Consider the following 25,058-nt stretch of genomic DNA (forward strand, 5'->3'; position numbering starts at 1 on the left):
AAATATCAGCTGCTCATAGGTGGATGAATTTATGTCTGGATTCTCAATTCTGTTCCATTGGTCTATGTATCTGTTGTGCCAGTACCAGGCTGTTTTGACTACTGTGGTGGTATCATAAGTTCTAAAATCAGGTAGTGTGAGGCCTCCCACTTTGTTCTTCTTCTTCAGTAATGCTTTACTTATCTGGGGCCTCTTCCCTTTCCATATGAGTTGGTGATTTGTTTCTCCATCTCATTAAAAAATGCCATTGGAATTTGGATCGGGATTGCAATTGTATCTGTACATCGCTTTGGGTAGAACTGATATTTTCACAATGTTGACTCTTCCCATCCATGAACAAGGTATGTTTTTCCACTTATGCAGGTGTCTTTTAGTTTCTTGCAATAGTGTCTTGTAGTTTTCCTCATATAGGTCTTTTATGTCTCTGGTTAGATTTATTCCTAAGTATTTTATCTTCTTGGGGGCTATTGTAAATGGTCTTGATTTGGTGATTTCCTCTTCAAAGTTCTCTTTGTTGTTGTAGAGGAATCCAACTGATTTTTGTATGTTTATCTTGTATCCTGATACTTTGCTGAAATCTTCTATTAGTTCCAGTAGTTTTCTTGTTGATTCTTTGGGGTGTTCTGTGTATAAGATCATATCATCTGCAAATAGAGATACTTTGACTTCTTCCCTACCAATCTGGATGAGCTTTATTTCTTTTTCTAGCCTAATTGCTCTGGCTAGGATCTCCAGTGCAATGTTATTCAAGAGTGGTGATAAAGGGCATCCTTGTCTGGTTTCTGTTCTCAGTGGGAACGTTTTCAAACTCTCTCCATTTAGGATGATGTTGGCTGTTGGCTTTGTATAAATGCCCTTAATTACGCCGAGGAATTTCCCTTCTATTTCTATTTTGTTGACAGTTTTTATCATGAATGGGTGTTGGACTTTGTCAAATGCCTTTTCTGCATTGATTGACAAGAATATGTGATTCTTGTCTTTTGTTTTATTTATGTGATGGATTATGTTAATTGTTTTTCTAATGTTGAACCATCCCTGCATACCTGGTATAAATCCCACTTGATCGTGGTTAATTATTTTTTTGATATGTTGCTGAATTCTATTGGTGACAATTTTGTTGACGATTTTCACATCAATGTTCATGAGGGATATTGGTCTGTAATTTTCTTTTTTTTGTGATGTCTTTACCTGGTTTTGGTATCAGGGTTATGCTGGCTTCATAGAATGAGTTTGGGAGTATTCCATCCTTTTCTATGCTCAGAAATACCTTTAGTAGTAGTGGTGTTAACTTTTCTCTGAAAGTTTGGTAGAATTCTCCAGTGAAACCATAGGGCCAAGGCTTTTTTTTCTTTTTTATTGTTAGGAGTTTTTTTAATCACCTTTTAATCTCTTCTTTTGTTATTGGTTTACTTAGTTGTTCTACCTCTGTGTTAGTTTAGGTAGGTAGTGTGTTTCTAGAAATTTGTCCATTTCCTCTAGTTTTTCAGATTTGTTAGAGTACAGTTTTTCGTAGTATTCTATTATGATTCTTTTAATATCAGATGAGTCTGTTGTGATCCCACCCATCTCATTTCTTATACAGGTTATTGCTTTCTCTCCTCTTTTTCTTTTGTCTGTTTGGCCAATGGTTTATCGATTTTGTTGGTCCTTTCAAAGAACCAGCTTTTGGTCTTGTTAACTCTTTCAATTGTTTTTCTTTTCTCTTTTTCATTTAATTCTACTCTAATTCTTATTATTTCCTTTCTTCTGGTGTCCAAGGGCTTCTTTTACTGCTCTCTTTCTACTTGTTACAGTTGTAGGGTTAATATTTTGATTATGGCCCTTTCTTAATTTTGGATGTATGCATTTATTGCTATAAACTGACCTCTGAGCACTGCTTTTGCTGTGTCCCAAAGCTTCTGGTAAGATGTATTTTATTCTCATTTGATTCTATGAATTTCTTTATTCCATCTTTGATTTCTTCTATAAGCCAGTAGTTTTTTTAGCAAGGTGTTGTTCAGTTTCCATGTGTTTGATTTTTTTTCCTTGCTTTTTCTGTTATTGATTTCTGCTTTTGTGGCTTTATGGTCAGAAAAGATGCTTTATAATATTTCAATGCTTTGGATTCTGTTAAGGTTTGCTTTATGGCCTAATGTGGGGTCTATTCTGGAGAATGTTCCATGTGTGTTGGAAAAGAAAGTATACCAATAGCAGAGTGTTTGGTATACATCTGTAAGATCAAGTTGGTTGATTATAGCATTTAGATCTTCTGTGTCTTGGTTGAGCTTCTTTCTGGATGTTCTGTCCTTCACTGAAAGTGATGTGTTGAAGTCTCCTACTATTATTGTAGAGTTGTCTATCTATCTTTTCAGTGCCAGCAATTCAATATTTCGAACATCTGTCATATGCAATGCTTTTTTCAACTGAGACTAGAAATGAACATGATGAAATGTCTAGGGCAGCACAGTTCAGCATGGCTCAGACTATTCTATTTCCATACCCTGTGTTTTCTCCAAGGAGAGGGCATAAAAGCATGAACTAGTCTGTACTTTTCCACATTATGATAATTTTTTTTTTTATTGCTTGCTGCTTCATGTAGAGTAAGCCCAACTCCAGTGCCCCAATGAGAAAGGACAAGGTATAACTGCAGGTCATCACCCTCAGATATCAGAGGTATAAAAAAGCAAAGAAAATCATTGCTAGGGAGATGGAAGAAGTGATCAGGTCCTGCTCATGGACCTTGACTGGGAATGAATCTCTTTCTTTATATTCTTTCTAAGATATGGAAGGCTCGATAGAGTCACACATAAGATGTTTAAAACATTTTACAAGCAGAAACTTCATCAGCAGAGCATTGTCACATCACCTGGTTATTATTTGATATTATTTTTAACAGAAAATAAAAAGGACATGTTGAAAGTCCCTGAGTGATATCTGTCTCTCAAGGTTCTGAACTGTAATCCTTCCATCCATCAATCAATCAATAAACCCATATAATTTATTTGGACCAGGCAAGGAAAAGTGTCCTCCCCTGATTGATGGCCAAGAATTCATCCAAAAGAAAGTTAGAAAATGTTTGATTTAGAAGTCAATGGGAGATTGGGAAGCAAAAAGCTGCGAGGAAGGAAGGAAGGGAAAAATGAATGATAGAGTGAGAGAGTGAGAACTGGATTGTTGAGATCCTGAGAGTTTACTGGACTGAGGTTAAAACATCAGTGGTGCTGAGGTGGAAGGAGAAAAACTGACTTTATGGACTGTGTAGACCAAAAAGACAAATGGGAACTTGGACATATTCTCTGAAAAATCAATAAGAATAAAAGAGACAACCCAATAGTAAAAACAAAACAAACAAACAAAAAGATAAAATAGGAAATCTAAATGCTAAATAAATATGTCAAAAGGTGCTTAAACTTATTTATAATGAGGCATATGACGTGTAACTCTACAGCTTCCAAATTTGCAAAATTAAATGTCTAATATTACCAATTATTGGTAAGGATGTCTAGAATTTTCAGTTACTGTTAATAAGCATGTGAATTGTGCATAAAGGTTAAAAATCTGCTTGATATCTAGAAAGGCTGAAGACCTACGTAACCTATGATCCAGAAACTCCAGTTTTGGGTATATTACACAAAGCAAGCTGTGTACATGTGCAAAAGGTTATAAGTGCAAGAAAATTCCTGACAGCCTTGTTCATAGATGATAAAATACAAAGGTTCATCAACCATAAGTGGATACATTTTGGTACCTTCTTAGAATAGCATACTATAAAGCAATGAAAATAAATAAATTGCAGCTACATAAATTAAGTGGGTGAATACTATAAATTTCTTGATGAGAAAAACAAGCAAGACACAAAATAATATACAAAATTTAATTCCATTTAAGTCAAGATTAAAATTAGGACAAACTAAACTCTTTTTTTAATAAATGCATACTGAGAGTGTAAAATCATTTTTTAAAAGTAAAGGAAGTATTACCATGAAAATCAAAATATCGATGAGCTCTAGAGTCTAGTGACAGTTTTAAGAGGGTATGATTTGGACTTTTCAGTGTTCGTAAAATTTCTTGACCTGGGCAGTGATTCCATAAATGTTCACTTTATTTTTATTAATTTTATTGCACAGTTATGTTTCATGCAGTCTTTTGTGTGAGTTACAGTTCATATAATTGAAAAGATTATATAGATAAAAGAGAAGAGGGTATAATTTATCAAAGTTTTGCTATGAAATGGAGCAAAAACAAATAAACGGAAGTGACCTTTCCTTCATTTCCTCCTTCCTTTCATGTTTTAAATAGAACATAAGAAACTACATTTGTATGCTATTTGGAATGACCCCATAGTTTAGGCAAAATATTGCATGGAAAAAGGGAATAAGTGCAGGAACTGAGCTCCTGAGCAGGAGTGTGTGAAAGAATCCAGAGGACTACTGGGGTGGATCTTTATGTAGGGTTGGGGGAACTCTTCTTTATTACAGGAAAAAAGAGCAAGGTTTTGTGGACAGATGGGGTAGAAGTTGTAAATTTGATGGTAAGAATTAGAAGTTTTTGTCATTGTGAAAAGTTGGGCTCTTTCTTAACATGACATAATCAGAGGAGGCATAATCATCCTGCATTATCACTGGTTTCAAGTTAATTGCCCCTGCCCCAGAACAACACTCACCACGGTTCTGTCCTGCCAGGAGGTTCATCAGGTAGGATTTTCCTGTACGATACAGCCCTGCAATGGCCACCACCACCACAGGCTGGGTTATCTCATCAAGAATCTTTAATGCACTTGGATTCACCGTCAACTGCTCTTTATGGTTTTCTACTAGACAAATGGGGGCCATCATGATGGGTCTAAATGTCATGATTTCCTGCAAACCCAGAAGAGTCTCTCAGTAAAATACAGGTTCCAAAGACACCTCTAATGGTTATTTAAGGCACGTGCATAATACCTTCCTGCTTGTGGCACAGGTATATCAAATTCCTACCTTTTGTACATTTCTAAGGGAAAAGTATGTAGCCTGGCGTTGGCAGATCATAAATCTCTTCCTTCATTATTCCCATAATACCTGCTGACATTGATGATGACACTTAGGGTATTACTTGCCTCCAATAGCTCATTTCTCTAAAAAATAATATTCTAGTTAATGAATAAGGTGAAAATTTATTTCCCTCTCTCATAAGATTTCAGAGTTAAAGAGTCCATGGTTCTGCTTCAAAAAGTCAACAGGAATAGCCTAGAACCATAGTCTCATGGGACAACTCAGTCAACTGGCAAAATATAATTCATCAAGTTCATGTTCTGCATCTTAGTGAAGTGAGTAGCATCTATGGTCTTAAAAGCTTGTGAGTGGCCATCTAAGATATAACTATTGGTCTCTACTCAAAAGAAGCAAACGAGTAAGAAGATAACCAAAATTTCAGAGAAGAAACAAATCTAGAAGGCTGATAGCCTACACAAGCCACAACCTCATCTACCCTGAGGCCAGAAGAACTAGATGGTGCCCAGCTACCATCACCTACCATTCTGACTGGGGTCACAATAGACAGTCCCAGATAGAATGGTAGAAAGATGTAGAAGAAAACTCAAATTCTTAAAAAGTCCAGACTAACTGGACCAGTTGAGACCAGAGGACTCCCTGAGACTATTGCCTTCAGGCACTCTTTAAACCTTGAACAAAAACTATCCCTTGAGATAACCTTTTAGTAATTACTGCTCCTTTTCCCAGGCCTGATACATCTGGGATCATTCAACTACAGCAAGAACAGCTAAGATGCAGCTTAGCTCCTGAAGCCCTTTTTTAGTGTGTATGATACGGGTGGCATATGATCACCCAAAAAGAAAAAATAGCCCCAGGGAGTTTTTTGTATGCAGTAGCAACAATAGTGAAATAGCAGAGTGGTACACAAAATAAAAGTTATTACCCTTAAGTATGGTACTCTACTGAAAAACCATCTGTATGAGACCAAAATGTCAACATTTACTTTAAAGCAAAGATGAGACTATAAGGGGGCAGGGAGACTAGAGTACTAGAAATGGAACAACCAGAACACAACTAAACAGAATGTTGACACATTCTGAAAAATGCAACTAATGTCACTGAACAATTTGTGTGGAAACTGTCAAGTGGGAACCTAACTTACTGTGTAAACTTTCACCAAAAACACAATAAAATAGTATTTTAAAAAAAAAGTCTTCAGGAATACTGGTTCATTTTATTAACTGTTTGACCACCCTTTCACATGCTTCCTCATTGTCCAGGATGGCTTACCTCCTCATGACTGGTACATCACACATACGTACAAGTGCTATGAGTCAGAACCTACTGGATGGCAAAGGGTTTGTTTTTTGGTTAAAGAAGCAGTAAGTGTGGAATTACGATCAGAGGGAATAAAAAATGTAATATTGTGTCTGGACTAGAAAGGTCTATTTCTGGGTGACATACTCTTCCCCTATTCTGTGTTTTAGATACAGGACCAATAGAAGATGAAATTGAGATGACACAATTGTATACCTGAAAGTTAAGAGCTGGAGTCCTATTTTGCTCTGTGAATAACTGTTCTGTATCTCTCTCCATCTTCTCAATAAATTGATTTACATGTTTCTGGTGACACTTTTCTTTCTGTTCCATCATCTGCTGATACTTTATTTGCATTTCCTCCAACATTTTTTTTGCATCCTGTGCAAATTCAGCTATCACAAGTTTCACTGAAAAAGAAAAGAAAAATTCATGTGGAATTGCAGTATTGCCTCCTTCTTCCTTCCACACTTATTGTTATCGTTGCTACTGCATACAAAAAATTCCCTGGGGCTAATAATGTTTCTTTTTGGGTGATTGTATGCCACTCGTATCATACACACTGAAAAAGGGCCTCAGGAGCTAAGATACGTCTTTGCTGTTCTTGCTATAGTTGAATGATCCCAGATGTACCAGGCCTGGGAAGAGGCGCAGTAATCACTCAAAGGGCTTCTAGGGACAGAGAAGGCTGAGTCTCCAATTATATATCCACTCTTCACAGATGTGAACTCTCCAGGACCCAGGAGTCCCATCAGTGCCTACAGACCATGCAGCCTCCAGCCATTTGAGAGCTGTACACTGTCTACACACTGAAGCTAGGTTAGTTGTTTCTGACATTGTTGGCAGATGAGGACTTCCCTCTTATTGTACCCACTATGTGACCCATTGACCAACTGATGGGAGTAAAGCTCAACTTTGCTAAAACGGTTTATTAAGCCCCTCTCTGATTTACTCTATATTCCCAACACTCTAACCTCATTCTAGGACACAAGGAAATCCTTGATTAAAGGCATGATGCTGAGGATATATAGAAGGATGGTGTGGATGAGAAAGAAAAAGTCAATCCTGAACTGAACTTGCCTGATATCTTCTCATTATGAAATGCACCCTAATTACAAAAATCACAATATCTCTAGAGTCAGTGTGTGTGACTTCAAATCTAGGATTCAGGTGATATTTATTTTAAACATTAAGCATTACAAATAAACATGAAATGAACAGCCTCAGTAGGTAACACACTAACTTCTCACTTAAGCTGCATCTTTGCAAACTTTATGGCTCAACAAAAGTGCAGACATCATGATTTCAAGTTTTGTTTAGTGGAAATTGACTGATGTTCTCAAGTTGCTCATTTAACTTATACCCTCGTGAGAAGATATGGGAGAGTAAAGCTCTTTTCTTTGGATTATTAGATTATGATACCTGATGTACTTGTCTCTATGCTTCTCATCTGGAGATCCTGGATCTCTTTCTGAAGTTTTATTCTCTCCTCTTTAAATCCTTCCTTAAGAAGTTGTTCCTGTTCCTAAAGAGGAAAAGAGAATACTTAAACTCACACAGCATAAAACAGGATCACTGAACTTGTTCCATAATTGCCAAATTAGTTTCTCTTGTAGTACTTCCACTAATTCTCAAGAGTTATGACCCTTTTTTTTGAAACAATTTCCTCTCTTAACTTTCATTATATCACTCTCACTGAGTTTTCCATCCTTGCTATTAATTTTTCTTGGCCCTTTTCTCTAGTTTCAGAATTTTAATTTTTTTGTAGAACCTAAAATATTGTTGTCTTAGAATTCCATCCAGGGATTCTTGAACCCACATTGAACACAATTATTCTGTGGAAATTATGTCCCCCCCCGCCCCCACAATATTTTTTTTTTTTTTTGCTTCAACTCTCACCTGTATGGATTTTCATATATATGTATATTCTAGTAGGATGTTTGAAATCAAAAAAGATTTCTATATGATGCTGAGAATCAGGGGTAATGTCTGAACATGGGATTCACTTCAAGACTCCAAAATTTTAGTGGAAGTAAAAAGAGAAAAAAGTTAAGGAGATCAGGGTCTGTGGTAGCCAATACTGCATTTCTGGGCCAACATTCATACTCAACATGGATTCATAGTATGGCTAAAGAACAGGAATGCCCTGGCAGACTGGGCACTTAACCAGTGGGTTAAGTGGGTAGATGGTTAGGGAGTCTTCCTACTCATTAGAGTGCTTACAGACAGACAGTCCTACAAGGTATGGCAGAAACAAAATCATTGTGAACTCCCCACAGTAAGAAAGGTGAACTGGATATTTTTCAAGGCAGTATGATCCAGAAAAGTAATGTATCTCTCATGAGATTACAATTTTCTCATTTAAAAAAAAGAGAATATAACAGTTCCTATGCCGTAAGATGAGGATTAAATATGTAATAAATGTAAAGCTGTTTGTATAGGGCTTGGCAATTAATAGCTACTGTTTATTGAGTGATATAATGATGAATGACTGCATCCAAATCTTCATGTAAAAGACAAGAAATGGTAACAGATAGAAGCAGTAAGGTAATGAGCAGCTGACACGAATGTCTGATCTGGCAAAGTTCTTATTCTTGGAGTAAAGGTGTAACTTCCGTGCTGTTCTTAATTAGGAGCAGTGGAAGACAAAACTGAAATGACACAATTAAATACCTGAAGTTTGAGAGCTAGAATGCTCTCTTGTTGTGCCAACAGTTGGTTCTTGTCCTCCATCTTCTCAGTCAATTGTTTCACATGTTCCTGATGACTCTTTTCTTTCTGTTCCATTAACTGCTGATGCTTTATTTGCATTTCCTTTAACATTTTTGCTGTAGCCTGTGCAGACTCAGCTTTCACACGTTCCACTGGAAGAAAAGGAAGAAAAAAATTCAAGTAGGTTTATAGTGTTACTTCCTTTTTTCTTCCACACTTACTTGTTATTGTTCTTACTTCATAGATGAAATTCCCTCTGAGCATTTTTTTTCCCCAAGTAACCATAAGGCTACTGACTGTATTATGTCCCACTCAGAAATGACTACCTTAGCTCAAACACATCTTTGCTGTTCTTGCTCTAGTTTGAAGATCACAGGTTTATCCATCCAAATTATTTAAACTTTTAAGAGCATTTGTCTGTCTAGTTTCTTGACTCGCTCCTCACCTTCAGTCTCCTTTTCTTTTTCTGTGAGAGTCAGATCTGTCTGTAGAATTGCATCAGTCACAGACTCCTTGGACATCAAGTATTTCTGCAGAATTTCTTCAGCCTTAGGAGCCAGAGAACACAGAGTTAGTAGAAGGAAATGGCTGTAAGCATTTGTTCCTGTGTTGTCAGCCCACCATCTTTTCCTCTAGAGACTACTCTTTTTGAGTCTGATCAGACTAACAGTCAAGGTTCACTGTCACAGGTGTGCACATGCTCCAGGCTGGCCAATCAGAGCATATCACTAAGCAGAGTCCTTTACAGAAGACTGATATGGATACTGGGAGACAGAGACTCTTGGTCCTTTTTACACTGAGGGCTTTAAGTTTGGAGTTGTTGATACTGTGGTTATATATGGAGTGAGATTGCTGGATAATGAAGCCATCATGGAAAAAGTGGATCAGAGGGACGGAGAGAGAGAGGCAGAAGGCTGAGTGAGAAATGGTGGGTCTGAGGGAACAAAAGACAGAGAAAGAGATGATGACATTGCTTGAACTCTTGGATCCAGGTGTCCTTAAATCTGGTTTGAAGCTTAAACTGATAAGGTACCATATTTGGTTAAATGATTATCATTGGGTTTTTGTCCTTTGCATCATCAATGATCAGCTATAATGGTGGGCTATCCTGTTAGTGTTAATTACACTCTCTTTGATGAGCACCTAGGACATATATAATATAACAGGCTCCCTGTACATGTTTATTGAAGGAAAGAGTAAATGATATGCAGACAATAGGGCACATTTGTGTGCAGTTAGGAGCCCCTGAGTGGTACAAATGTGTAACACACTTGGTTGCTGGCAAAAAAGTAAGTGGTTTGGGTTCCACCCAGAGGAACCTCAGAAGAAAAGGCTGGTAATCTATTTCTGAAATATAAGTCATTAAAAACCTTATGTAGCACAGTTTTTCGCTTACACACATGGGGTCACCATGAGTAAGAGTCAACTTTATAGCAACTGGTGTGCAATTACCCTTGATCACTTTGGTGTTTCAAAGAGGCACTTCAGCAGCTTACCAGAACTGACAATCTTGGTTACCTGTATCCCCTTCCTGGGTTCCTGCAGGTACTTTTTCTTCAGCTCTTGTGTCTTCTGAATGAAGAGACGATATCCCCCTGGTTTAGAATAAACTCCCTGCTTCACTTCTTCTTCCAGAGGACTAAAAATATCCTGAAGTAAAGCTAAGCAATGATCTGATGAAGCTCGCAGATTCTTTTCACAAAAGTCATTCCACTTTTTCTCTAGCTGGGCCTTTAATGTAAAAATAGGGAGTAGGGAGAACAACAGGGAAAGGATATTAGCAAGACCTTGGAATTTCTACAAATGTTTCTTAAAAAAGTCTGAACCATAAACACCTTACCAGAACTATATACTCTCTCCTGATCTGGACTTTCTAGGTCTCTTTGTTCTTGGAGGTGATGGTCAGACCAGAGATTACTAGATTACATTTCAATTTTACTAGTGAACTTCTGCTTTTCAGATTAGACCAATGATTGTCATATATGGAATAAAAGTGTAACAACATAAGCCTATTCAAAATACCTAAGACCAGAAGTTTCTTGCTTTTCGTTAATATGAAATAAAGTTAGTTTGGTAACAGAGCTTCTAAATAGACTGCATGCCCACTATTACCAGACTGACTATTATCAGTTATATGCACTTAATTAAAAGGAAGACTGTTAGTTTATTCATGAAAGAAAAAAATGTCTCAAAACTTTGAGTCCATAATAATGAAATTAGTTCTTCCGATTACTTTGATTACTAATAGGTGGTTGTCATCATTTTAAAGTCTAGTAAGAATTGCTACTCTGAAAAAGAAATACCCTTTTCATTTTCAAGTAGTGTTTTCCCTTGTAAGACTATAATTCATACAAACTAGAGAGAAAAATTACCGCTAATTCCTTTTGAAATAAATGGTTTATGTCTTTGAATGAATTCCTGATGAAGACTCCAATGGCCTCTTTCTCACTGGCCCTGTGCAGGTCCAGCAGCTCCTGGAAAGTTTCTGTGGGCAGCTGCACCTTTTGGCCCATCTGTTGGTCATAGTGGGCAATGGCCTTTTGCACTGTGGCCGAGTTCTCTATCTGAGCCAAGGCTAGGACTGCATTTTCTATGCAGGGCAGAGATCCATTACTGATGGCATTGACGTAGGTCAGCACCAGGCTCTTCAGACCTTCAAATAGAGAACAATTGGTGATATTCACTGTAGGTGGTGTGATGACACATCTCTATTCTGTGTAATTCTGGTATGTCTATTTCCACCACAACATAATGCCATTAGCATTTCCTGGAAGCTTGTCAGAAATGCAGATTGTCAGGTCATGCCTCAGACCTACTGATCAGAAGTTGCCCTTTGTCAAGATCCCCAGGTGATATGTATACACAACAAAGGTTGCGCATCACGGTTCTATATAAAGTACCCCTATGTGTATCTCATGTTTGCTTCCATTTACTCCCAAGTACCATTATGACAGAAACCATTTCTCTTGCTTTTATATCTTTGTCATCGAGTATCTGTAGCCTGGCCCATGGTAAGCTTTCCATCAATATTTGTGGAATAAAATGATGCTATCCCAATTGAAAGGAGTCCTTCATTTGGTTCAGTATTGGTCAGAGTTGTCCAATAAAACTTTCTTCAGTGAAGAAAATGGTTTATGTCTACACGTCCCAATATAGTACGCAGTAGCTAAACGTTAAGGAGCCCTGGTAGTGCGAAGTTAAATGCAAGGCTGCTAACCAAAAGGTTGGTGGCTCAAGCTCACCCAATGACTACAGGAGAAAGGCCTGGCAATCTACTTCCATAAAGATTATAGCTTAGAAAGCCCTATGGGGCAGTTCTACTCTGTCACATGGTGTCATTATGAGTCGAAATCCACTTGATGGCACCTAACAACAATATCCATATAGAGGTATTCAGTCCTTGAAATATGGTCATGTGATCTGATTTTTAAAATTTTCATTAATTTAAATTTTAATTTAAATAACAACATATGTCAATTGGTTCCCTGGTTTTAACAGTGCAGGTCTAGCTGACTAGATCAATATTAAACATAGAACTTCTCCTTGAGCTTTCTTACATTTTCACACCCAAGAGATTTAAGTATTAAAAAACATTAGATATTTTTAGACTGTCTGGAATTTAACAAAATAAAAGCAGTAGGCCCTGAATTTCTCAAAGCTGGAATTAAGTGGCTATTACACTTCCCTCCCTTATTCTGAACAGTAACTGGAAGTACTGAGAAGGGGACTCACGAGGCCCATTGACCTTAATGCCGCCTGAAAGAATCTTGATCTTAGAATGGCTGAAGATGTAGGAAGAGAATTCTGCAACTTGTTGTACAAATTCAGAATCCAGCTCATCATCCTGCAGTGTCTCAAGATGGACAAGCTTCTTCCACTTAGTGGGTGGATGGAAAACAAAGCATTTCTTCTTTGGGAAGAACTTTTGGATACAGACTCGGGGCAGGTTAAAAATTTTTTCTTCTTGACTGGTACCTAGAGAAGGATAAAAAGAAGATATATCTAGTACAATGTTCATGTGTCACTTTAAACATTTAGCTAAAATAAATAATCTTTCTACTCCATATTATTTGGCTACGTACGGATGTCACAAACTATAAATAGGAGATGAAAGCAACATAATCATAAGCGGATTAAAAAAATATGTTTTCCCCATGAGGAAAGGAATAATGCAATTTAAAATCAAATCTATTAATTCAGGTAATAAACAAGAATTTCTTCTTAAGACTAGCCTTGTAGAAATACAAACTACAAATGTAAGCATCTGCACAAAAATGATAATTCCTGAATTCTTTTTTTTCCTCCCTATTTTCCAATGATTCATCCATATTACCTGGCTTTAGCTTCAAGGAATTCTCCAGATACTTGTCTGCTGTGATGGATTGTCCATCTGCTTCAAGCTTCAGAATCCAGTCTCTCAGAGCCCACACAAAGTCTGGAAAGAATCTCACAAAGTCAGCAGAATCCTCAACCTCATTACTATCAGGTGAGGATTTTGCCCTGATTTGATTTGTCAACTCTGTCACATAGCTGAGTAGCTAACTAAGGAAAAGTGGCAAAATTAACAGGGCCTCTCATCCCATATTAGTTCCACATATTCCAAAAACCTTCATTTTGCCTGTGCTTTTAACAAAATGTTAATTCATCAGTCAATATATGGAATCTTTGCCCTGTACTTGAAGTATATTTCATGTTTTCTTTTTTTTGTGCTTGGTTCCCCAGGATTCACTATACGGCAACTGGTTTGTTTAATACAGATATCCCTCTGGCTTTGGGGCTGTCTTTGGCCACAAAAGGATACTGCAGTTGGTCCATGGCCTGCTGGTTGATGGCTCCCATGCTATTGTATATGAAGGTGCTGCTCAGGAGGATGGCCAGGGCAAAGATCCAGGAGTCATTCTCGTTGTCTTCCTGGAAGTCAGAACACAGTGGGGTCAGGAGTGTGTTTCATTCTCATGGCACTGTCCTGATTAGCAATAGTGAAGTGTGCTCATTTAATTAGAGCTTTTCTAGACTAATGACCTCTAAGAGGAACTCAAATCCAAACAAAAATTGTTGTTAGTAGGCCTTGGACTTTTGTCAGTTTGTCATTAGTATTTTAGGTTATCACTGATTCATTGTTTACCAGCTCGCTAGGCCCTCTTATGACCATTGTCAGATAATTGCAAAATAAATACTCAAGGTTAGCGGACATCCTGAAGACTTAAAACAAAATTTTTCACTTTGTAAAAGAAAATCTACTTATATAAGAATCGTAATTGCACCTATTTTATTGAGTTATTACTATGTACCTGAAACTTTAGGTGATCTATCTTATTAATATCTTATAAATATATCAAAACAATACAATGAGTCAGGTATAATTATGAAGGTATAATTATAGAACAGTTACATCCATGTTGTAGATCAGAAAAGCAAGGCTTAAGTAAGTCAAATGGCTTGCTAAAACCACTAATTTGGTATATAACAGAGCTATGATTTGAACACAAATTCTCAGCACTTCAGGACTCAAATAATAACTAACATTCCCTGAAGGATAAGGCACATGACATTGATTTTATTCGTTCTATCTTTATATATCTAGGTTTACTGGTTTTGCTCACAGCTTGTAGTAAATGACTAGAACACTAATTAGAATTCTGATCACCATGCTCTTCTGCTAGAATTCTGGATTATGAATATTTAACTCTGGTTTCTAAATTTGGATTAGTATTATGTAAATGAAAATAAAGAGATATATTATGCTTAAGTGGAAGCTCTTATAGAAGGAAAAATTGTGAATAATTTTGAGCAATTGTTATATACCTGACATTACTTATCTTACGAAATATTCCAAACACTACTAGGAGGTAGGTACAGATATATTTCATCCATTTTATAGATTACAAAGCTGAGGTTTCAAGAACTCAACTACTTTGCTAAAGACACTGAGTTAAGAGACAGAGTTTCAGTTTGAACACAAATTCTCAAGACTTTGGGACCCAGATCATCAACTAATCTTCCCTGCAGGGTAAGATTCATGACATTGATTTTATTAGCACTCTCTTTATGCAGCTGGCTTAACTGACTTATCTCACAGCCAGTAGTTAATAATGAGACTATTGTCCCCTGATCATCACATTTTTCCCCTAGAATTGTGGTTTGTGAATATTTTCCTTGCCCTTAATTGCTAAACTTGGCCTCATAACACACATACAGAAATGAAAATATATATTATGGTTAAGTGGAAGCTCTTTTATAATGAAAAATTAAATAGTGTTAGGGTATTCAGAGATAAGGACCTTACTTCAAAATTGAATCCTTCCTTACCTTCTCTACACCTCCCAGGCCCTGAGTGTCAAGCAGAACTAAAGTGTGGTTTGGCTTCTCGGGGTGAGGCACACACCACATCCAGATTCCCTTGGTGTGAGACTGCACTGTGGAGCCCAGGGAGAAGCCTGCAGTGGGATATTAGGGCTAGAGATGTAATAGCAGAAAATTCTGGAAATTGAGCTAAGAGTTAAAGTAACCAAGGTTAGGAGCAATGACTGAAACCACAACCAGGTTTGATCTTAATTACAACTAGAGAAATAAGGAAACTAGAATATCTAATGTAGATTGAAACATTTTATTTTATCTTAAAGACCAGTGGACACTTGCTGTTACTACATGAACATATTAGTTAATGTCTTATAGTTTATTTACATGTACATTGATTATTGCTATCATTGCCTTATTCCACCAGGAAAAAGAACATTTATACTTTTAAAAGGGGAAACTAAGGTAAAGTGGGAAGACGGAATTAGCTGACTCTTATCCTCCAGAACAGCTGAAGACAAGAATCACAACTGTGGATCTAAAATTTTCCAAATTATTCATTCCATCTCTAAACTTTCTCTTCTTACATCACCATATTCAATGTTGGATGGTGTGAACAGGCAGAAGGGACTCAGCAGAGTTTACTGATACTACTTACCCTGTTTCTTCCCAGCCAGCTTGTTCATCAGGTAGGATTTGCCTGTGCGGTAGAGACCCACAATAGCCACCACCACTACAGGCTGCGTAAGGGCAGACAGGATCGTCAAGGCTTCCTGATTAACCATCAGTTTCCCATCTATGTTCTCAATGAGGCACACTGGACCTGGCATGTGGTCTGAGGTCATGTTCAGGGTGTTAACCTTGTCTGCAAGGGATGAGGTAGGATGGACTGGAATTTCCTGTCTTATAGCAGAGAAACAAATGTCACCAGGTTACTTTGCCTTCATTACATCATAAAATTACACAGTACGGCCACAAATTTTCTGTACATCAGCTAGATGAAGGGAAGACTTTTATCATTTTAGAATGTTATGGAAATATTAAAAAAAAATTTAGTGATTCAAATGTTGTAATGACAGGGATTTATAAACATTAACTCACTCTCATGACCAAAATTTTCCATGTAGTTTATTGTGGAAAACTTTCTTTTGGATTACCATTAGAAATTTAAACTACACATGAAGAGGAAATCGAATAAGAGAAATTTTTTTACATGTTAGCTATATGTAAAATATTCATAGTTTATTTATTCATTCATTAATTCCTTCATTGAATGAGGATTTATTTTTTGTAGTCCTTGTGCATAGACTAAGTGTTATGAAGTGTTTATCTCATGCATAGACTAAATGCGAGGTGCTTGGTTTCTGACTTTAACGAACTATTAGTCTTATCGTGAGATAAAATTAACTCACAAACAGTTCCTGTGTTTACATGTATTGTACTTTCTGATCTCAATTATTTAATAGAGTCTCTCACATGCTCTGACCCTTGATGATTTTTCCATGTTTTCTATGCTTGATCCCAAGTCTGGATCCTACTTCACTAAGACCCCAGACCCTTTATGTCAGTTCTATAGGGTGGCATACTGGGTCTTAATCTTTGCTGTGCAACAGGATCCCCATTTTCCACGTGGCAACTTAGGCTTACTTTCTAGAATCTACCATTGCGTTTGTGTTATGATTTCTTTTCACCTCCTTGCATATTTAGATTAATTCTTTTTTACCTCCAATATTTGGTAATCTAGGTTGTACTTTAATCTTTTATCAGTTTGCTTACTGCATATCAAGGTTCTGTGTTGAGGCAAGGCATATTGCTTTGTAACCTGACAGGTCATCCCGAGGCCTTCTCTGATGAATCATGGCTCTTTTCTTCTCTAAACTCTGCTTTTAGAAGAGTATGTATACATAATTGTTGATGTGTTAGTTTTAATAGTCTTAAAACATTTTTTTCTAATTGCACAGTGTAAGAAATGAGTGTAAAGAACTCTTTTAGTAATGTCTTATGTGTTACTTTCTTCAAACTTCTGTGTTTCAGTTCCTGCAATCAGAACTTACTCTGACACAACACAGGTTCACTCTTTGAAATTCAGACCAGTTTTCTCTTAATAATTCTGTTTTACTCTGCTTTCCTAAAATAAAAATCAATTTGCTGAGATGTCTGTTTCCTTCCAAGACGGAGCAATGATGTGTGGAATTATCCCCCCTTCCTGAAAACAATCAAAAAGTGGACAAAGTATAATATGAAACATCAGTTTTCAAGAGAATGGACATCAGACAACAAAAGGTAGGGATCCCTGAGAGCTGGGAAACAATCCAACAAGGTATACCTATGATTGTCCCAGCTTACTGACTTAAGAGAGATGCAAACACTGGTGCAGGAGGGGAAAACCCAGCTGGAGCAGGTGAACTCCCTGAGGTGAGTAGATGGAATCGAAAAATCATCGAGATGAAAAAGGCTAGAATATTATGAACATAGGACCAGAGAGGAAACAGCTGTATAGAGAGAGAACTCGAGAGAGCTGTAGAAATCCCCTCAACTATCAGTGAATGGTGATCAGGGCATGTGTGTTAAGATACTGTGCAAGATCAGTAAAAGAACCACCCAAAAGAATTGGAGGGAACCATTCCCAGAGCTCTTACAGTGTCACTAATAGTACTTGTTGCCACTGAGTAGACTAGAAAAAATTATGGTTCATGTGGCATTGGAAAGAATACATTGAAGAGTCTCTCCTCAGTGGAGGGGACTATTTAACGCTAGGCAGAACACTGCTTGGATCTTGTCTAGCAAACTTTAAAAACAAAACCTGAGAGACCCAAACTGTTTCCAGGTATTCTCAAGAATATTGTTAGGACTGCAGAAATATCAGCACCCAACAAGACAAAACTCAAATGCTTGGCCCAATAAAAATATACCAGGAATGCAAAGAAATAGGAAAATACAACCCATAATGGAAAAATAAACCAATCAATCAAAATCTAGGCAGCACATACACAGATGTTAGAATTAGCAGAGAAGGACATTAAAAATAGTTAAAACTACTCTGTATGTTCAAAAAGCTAAGGAGAATAATGGAAGGTATAAAAAAGACCCTTTTTACATGAAGATGTTAACATAAAAGTCAGAGTGAACAGGGGTACCAAGAAGGTCAATATATTGTATCTGTTTGTTTGGAGCAAGATTTAGTATTTGTTTAATATTTGACATGCTACTTAAACATCTTTAGACATGTTTTTCAGAAAATGGAAATTGTAAAACTTAGCCCTTAGCGTTATAATGGGGCTGAAAGTGAATCACAAATATCATGGTATTTCTTGGTTATAATGAGAGATAGTGAGAAGAGTACAAAAATACAGTAAGGAACAGAAAAAATAAGGTTAAAAGTAGAGAAAAAGATCAGGCGACCTAGAAAGGAAGATGTTCTAAGAAAATATCTGTATTTAGAGTCATTCACTTTTGGATTCTCTTCTGTTGTATTTTTTCATATGGTGGTGGAAGAGGGGACGGTAGGCTAAGGAGGAAGAGCTGACAAAGAGAGAGCTAGTCAGACAAGTAAGTGATAAATGAAGCTAGTATCATACCAAGGACCTCAGGAGAGAAGTTTCCAGAAAAAGGGATCAAATTTCAGGAGAGCAGGGAGGAATCAAGGTAAGCAAAGATACTGCACATGGTAGATTCTTTAAAGAGGAAGCGTTTCAGTAAAGAAGAGAGTCGAATTTCTACTTGTAAGGGTTTAAGGAGTGAGTAAGCACAAAGAAATTGGACTAGTGAGTCTGGACTGTTTCTAAAAGAAGAACTCTACTTACAAACAAAGTACAAGCCTGTGATTAAAAAGAATATTCTGTTCCGGAAATTCTGAGTTTCAGTTTTCTCTTTCTTTGTCTTTAACAGATTTGATGAGCTTTTTACCCTGCATCTTATTTATTGTTATTTTATTCTCATGAAAATAACACATCAGTAGCCCTTTCAGTTTCTTAGCTGCAGTTGAAACAGTATTAAGCAAGTTCCTTCAAAGTCAATGGTGGTTTGTTTGCCCAGTTGGCACACAATGTCAAGAAGAAAAAGATGATCCTAAAGCATTTCAAGTTCTCAACTTAGGCCTCTCCTCTGCTGGTGCCTGACTCAACCCAGAGCACAGCAGTGGGCCCTCAGGGACACTGCTGCCCGACAAGGACAGGATTCCATCTGAAGTCCTCATGCTCAGTGCAGCTTATCTTGGTGCTGGTCATTTTTAAAAAAATAACTGCCCCAACCTTATCACAGGCTCAATGTCCTACAGCAGAGATCCTTTAGAGCTGGAGAGAAAGCTGCTTGATGAGAAAGTAGTAAGAGTTCTTACCTGTTTTTTTCTCCTCAGTTAGGTTAAGTGATTTCTCTTACTTCTCTGTCTCTCTCTGGATCTTTGGGCTTTTATTTCACTCCTCTCATGTCCTGGGGCTTTCAGGATTTCCTCAAGAGGACCTGTAAGTAAACAAAGCAACCTTTGTAGTGGGACTAAGGTAATAATGAAACTGCAAGCACTGAGGGCAAGTCAGTGAGTTAACAACCATAAAAGGAATTGCAAGGGCCTGTGATAGCGGGTGGAAACCCTGGTAGCATAGTGATTAAGAGTTTGACTGCTAACCAAAAGATTGGCAGTTTGAATCCACCAGGTGCTCCTTGGAAACCCTATGGAGCAGTACTACTCTATCCCACAGGGTAGGGTCACTATGAGTTGGATATGACTCGAGGGCAACAGGTTTAGTTTTTTTGCGTGTGTGCTGTTGGGTAGTGGTTAAGAGCTCGGCTGCTAATCAGAAGGCTGACAGTTCAAATCCACCAGCCGATCCTTGGAAGCCCTATGTGGCAATTCTACTCTGTCCTAAAGGGTCGCTATGGGTCAGAATCGGCCCAATGGCAATGGGTTTTTATGAGTAGTGGGAAGGTATGTGGATTTGACATGATTTCTCAGTTAGAGTCTTCATATTCTGTTTTTGAAGAGATCTTAGAGACCACGAGCTGTGAAAAAAAAGCAAATGTCCATCGAATCATTTGAATGTAATAAAATTTATCTCAGGTTTGAGGGGCACTTTGAGAAGCCTAGAATGAGGAAGCATCATATTGTTTTAGGTCTCATTTGCTGAAATAATTGACAAACTCATATATAGATATAGTGAGTGAGGGAAGAAACATGTCTTATTCACTTGCAAATACCAAGCCCCTACCACAAGAGGAGGCTAATTCCCATGTACTGCATACTTGTTCTAGGTTCAATACTGATCTCTTTCCATGGGTTAAGGTAAATTTCATAACAAATATTGCCTCGTAAGTTTATAGAAATGGTTGCACAGAAAGATTTAATCAATTGTTCAAAATCACAGCATAAATAAACCCAAGCCATTTTGATCCCAAACTCTCTTGTTGAACCACTTCACTAGACTGCCTCTCTATGTTTACTGAATGAGTAATAATAATAACTCTTTCTTATTGATTACTTTCTAGGAGCTATGTTCTATGTCTAAATCAGCCCTGACTAAAATCATGCAAAATAGTGGTTTAATCTCCCGTCTAAAGTGAAAACCGAGAGTCTGAGGAAGGATATACTCTAACTACTTAATGCAAAAGAATGTAGTAAAGGAGTAAATATAAGACAAAAGCTCTAACTTTTACCAATTTGAATAAAAAAAACCTTTAGAAATGTATAAGGAGTAGAAAAATGTCTAGGAAAATTGTTTAATTTGTTAATTTAGTTAGACACATTTAAAATGACATATTTATGCAATGCAGGTATATTGTTTTTTCTTACATTAATAAAATAATTTTATCCAAACTTTTTACATCCTTCTTTAACATTGTAGCTTCATTATTAAAGTTACCTTAAAATCATTTAAATTATTTTTTCAAAGTATGTCATCCTTACTTCCATTAAAGTTATTTGAAATGCAGCACTTTCTGAAATTGTATAGGGTATTTATATTTTATCCTAAATCACTGATACTTGATTCTATAACATTAGTACAACTCTTTCTCCATTAGTTCAAACAGCATACGTTTATATGTTACTTTTTAAAGGTTCTTTAAAAGGCCCGTTTATTTGAGGTTTTGAAAGTGTTTGATTTTAATAAACTTTCTCAGTTATCCTCAGCATTGTGCTTTTCCTTATTCACATAGACAAAATGGACTAATTTTCCAAAAACTAGTTCATAGTTCTTCCCAAACAATTTTTCTAGTTTCTGGAAATTGCTAATGTCTCATTATTTTATATGTATATTTCTATATTAATATTTTCCTAAATAAGCCGCTTAATATACTGTTACATATTAAAGTGCATCTACCATTTTTCTTTCTACTTAGGCAGGCTCATAAATGTTTCCGGCATTTTTTTCCCCTGAAAACTTGGACATTTCATGACTGAGATGAGTTTTATGCAATCTACAAACTTTATTTCTACATGTAGAATTTTTTTTTAGATCCTCTGTAAAACTAATCATCAGGAACACATCAGTTAATGCTTCATCAACCAGAAAAATGTCTTTGTGTTGTCTTAAGTTGATTCCCTCTACGAGAAATCTTTCCTTGCCGTTGAAAATAGCCACACTCACACCCACTGGCCCTCACAACATGATTTTTAATATATAGCATCTCTCAAGTATTTACAATTATGTAGTAATACCCTCCACTTAAATGGAGGCTAATTTATTGTGAAGCTAATGAAGCTCAATTTCCAGGGCCCCCCTCTTGCACAGTCCCCTTCCAAGGCCTTGGAACAATACCTAGCAATGTATTTTATGTAGTTAAACGTTTTTTAAAATTTGCAAAAAATAAGTTATTCTTGTGCTGCTTTTGGAATGACAGCACATCGAGTTTTGTGGAACTGCTTATCGGCTACATAAGCATAAATGGTGAAAATTATATTGAAAAAAATTTAAATCAGTAGGAATTGTCCTAAGGATATACATTTAATGAAGAAACATTTATTCAAGAAAAGCTCTTAAAACTTGGTAAGAATAGTGAGAGCCTGCGTATATCACTGGAATTAACAGTATAAATTTGAAGCAGGTTCTGATAAATTAAGATGCAAAGTCATAACCGTGAAAACCCTATGTAGTGCAGTTCTGCTCTGCACACATGGGATCACCATGGGTCAGATGGACTGGACAGCAAATACCAACAACAACAACCGAATTACTAAGAAAGTAACTTTAAAACTATAGTGAAAAAATTATTAAACATTTACAAAGTTACACTAGAAAATATTCACTTAATACAAAGGGATATGTTAGGAGAAATAGAAGAACAAAAATACATGAGAAATATGGAAAACAAAAGGCAGAACAGAGAACATAAATCCAGTTATATCAATAATGACATTAAGTGTGATTGAACAATACAATTGAGAGGCAAAGATTATCAGACTAGATAAAAAAAAAGACTCAACTCTATACTACCTACAGAAGACACACTTTATATTCAAAGATACAGACAGGTTGAAGATAAAATGATGGAAAAAATTTATCATGTAAACTGCAAATATTATAAGAAAGCTAAAGTGGCTATACTAATATTAGACACAATAGAATTAAAACAAAAGTGTTATTATAAATAAATAGGAACATTTTACAATCTTACAATGATCAATCCATCAGGAATTTATAACAATTATAAACATAATTCACCTAACAAGAGCCTCAAAATATGTGAAGCAAAACTGACAGAATGTAAGGAACACAAACATTCCAACAACAATAGTTGGAGTCTTCAATACTCCACTTTCAATAGTGGATACAGCAAATAGAAGATCAACAAAGAAATAGAAGACTAGAACACAACATAAGTCAAACAGACTTAACAGACATCTAAAGCACATTGCATCGAGCAACAGAACATACATTCCTCTCAAGTGCACATGGAGTGTTCTCTAGGATAAACCGTATGCTAGGCCATAAAACAAGTCTCAGTAAATTTAAAAAGACTGAAATCACGCAAATTTTATCCTTGAACCGCAATGGAGTGAAATTAGAAACCAATAATAGAAAGATACTGGAGAAATTCACATATATTTAACACTGGTATTTAACAGACTTTATGGACTTATCATTACAAATGTATAACGGACATGTTGCTATAAGAAGTGAATAGTTGATATCATGTATCTGTCTAATTCATTGTGAAATGATAAAAGTTTGAATTTGGATGTATGGAATCCTGTGATGTCAACATTTGTTAACTTCTTTAATGTGAGTGATTGGAGTCACTCTGTGTCTGAACTACTTACCTCTGCATTTGTTCCTGAGCTAATACATAATATTCAAAATTTTAAACTGGTTCAAATTATTATACAATCCTGGATAGTTCTATTCCAGAACAATAATTTTGCATATAATGTTCAGTTAGTAAATTGTTTTCACCAGTCATTACTTAACAACAGATGATGTGATTATTAAAGTTGTGTGTCAGCTTGGCTGGGCCATGAGCCTCTGTATTTTGGCAGTTATGATGTAGTTTGCAGTCGTATAATGATGAAATCACTTCTATGATGAGATCTGATATAATATGATCACCTCCATGATGGAATTTGCTGTGAGGAGTCAATCAGTTGAAACGGAGTTTTCTTGGGCACGTGGCCTGCATCCAATATAGGTGGACTTTCTGGCAAGGCTCATGGGCTTTTGTTTGCTCTGAATCCTGCAATTGGCTTTTGTTCATCTGACCTCCAATTCCTGGGACTTGAGCTAGCAGCTTACCTGCTGGTCTTGAGATTCATCAGCCTCCACAGCCTGTGAGCCAGAGGCCTCTTGTCTAAACTGTCGAACTTGGGTTCACAAGCCCCTGCAGCTACATGAGTCAGGAGAAGCCTCCAGCCTGACCCATGGACTTGGCACTTTCCAGCCTCTACAACCTCATGAGCTATTTCCTTGATATAAATCTCTTTCTCTCTATATATATTTATAGAAGGTTCACTGGTTTTGCTTCTCTAGAGAACACAGCCTGAAACAGATGCTTTTGAAACTAGATGAATACAGCAAGAACCCTGAAAATGTGTTGAAGGCTCTGCACAGCATAAGAAGGCTTGAGTTTACTTGGATTCCATGTAAAGGAGGTTTAAAATTACTTAATTAACACCCTGATTAATATTCAATATTATTATTGAGTAGCTGTAATTATTACTTTTTTTTTCCTATTCAAGTCAGTTACATTTTTTATTTTTTACCTTATTATTTTGAAAAACTTGAAACCCACAGAAGTTGCAAAAATAGTATAATGAATGGCCTTCCCAGGGGTTAGTTACTGTTTAATGAGGCTTTGCTGCTTTCACAATGAGTGGATATACATTATATCCCACCCCTTCTTTTAAATTATTTGAATTTTTTTTATTGTTGTAGTTTAAATGAAGTTTACATTTCAAGTTAGTTTCCCATAAAAAAATTTACACATACATTGTTATGTGACCCTAATTGCTCTACCCATACTGTGACAGCACAGTCCTCCTTTCTGCCCTTGATTCCCCACGTCCATTCAGCCAGCTCCTAACCCCCTCTGCCTTCCCATCTCACCTCCGGACAGAAGCTGCCCATTTAGTCTCTTGTATCTGCTTGAGCTAAGAGGCACACTCCTCACAGTTATCACTTTACGTCCCACAGTCCAGACCAATCCCTGTCTGAAGAGTTGGCCTTGGAAATTGTTTTAGTTCTGGGCTGATAGAGAATCTGGGGGCCATGCTTTCGGGGTTCCTCCAGTCTCAGTCAGACCATAAAGTCTGGTTTTCTTAGTAGAATTTGAGTTCTGCACCCCACCTTTCTCCTGCTC

General features: G+C 36.8%; 1 protein-coding gene across 7 annotated transcripts in view; it reads right to left on the minus strand.

Annotated features, from left to right (window-relative positions):
- LOC101353155 (guanylate-binding protein 1-like) overlaps positions 1-19,801 on the minus strand; it is a 37,036-nt gene extending 17,235 nt beyond the window's left edge. For 2 of the 7 annotated variants that reach the window (XM_023733373.1, XM_023733374.1), the window contains exons 1-13: positions 19,612-19,801; positions 15,934-16,178; positions 15,288-15,415; positions 13,780-13,889; positions 13,312-13,508; positions 12,711-12,953; positions 11,351-11,631; positions 10,497-10,709; positions 9,424-9,526; positions 8,940-9,130; positions 7,689-7,791; positions 6,483-6,676; positions 4,643-4,838 (exon numbers count right to left, since the gene is read on the minus strand). In XM_023733373.1, coding sequence (XP_023589141.1) covers positions 4,643-4,838; positions 6,483-6,676; positions 7,689-7,791; positions 8,940-9,130; positions 9,424-9,526; positions 10,497-10,709; positions 11,351-11,631; positions 12,711-12,953; positions 13,312-13,508; positions 13,780-13,889; positions 15,288-15,415; positions 15,934-16,120 — 2,146 coding nt within the window. In that variant the 5' untranslated portion in view covers positions 16,121-16,178; positions 19,612-19,801. Of the gene's footprint in view, positions 1-4,642; positions 4,839-6,092; positions 6,677-7,688; positions 7,792-8,939; positions 9,131-9,423; positions 9,527-10,496; positions 10,710-11,350; positions 11,632-12,710; positions 12,954-13,311; positions 13,509-13,779; positions 13,890-15,287; positions 15,416-15,933; positions 16,179-19,611 lie in introns of those variants that run through there. The other 5 variants (XM_023733370.1, XM_023733375.1, XM_023733372.1 and 2 more) reach the window with 4 other exon arrangements.
- Positions 19,802-25,058: the final 5,257 nt, after the last annotated feature.

Source organism: Trichechus manatus, unplaced genomic scaffold (genome assembly GCF_000243295.1).
Source record: "Trichechus manatus latirostris isolate Lorelei unplaced genomic scaffold, TriManLat1.0 scaffold00058, whole genome shotgun sequence".
Classification (NCBI taxonomy): domain Eukaryota; kingdom Metazoa; phylum Chordata; class Mammalia; order Sirenia; family Trichechidae; genus Trichechus; species Trichechus manatus.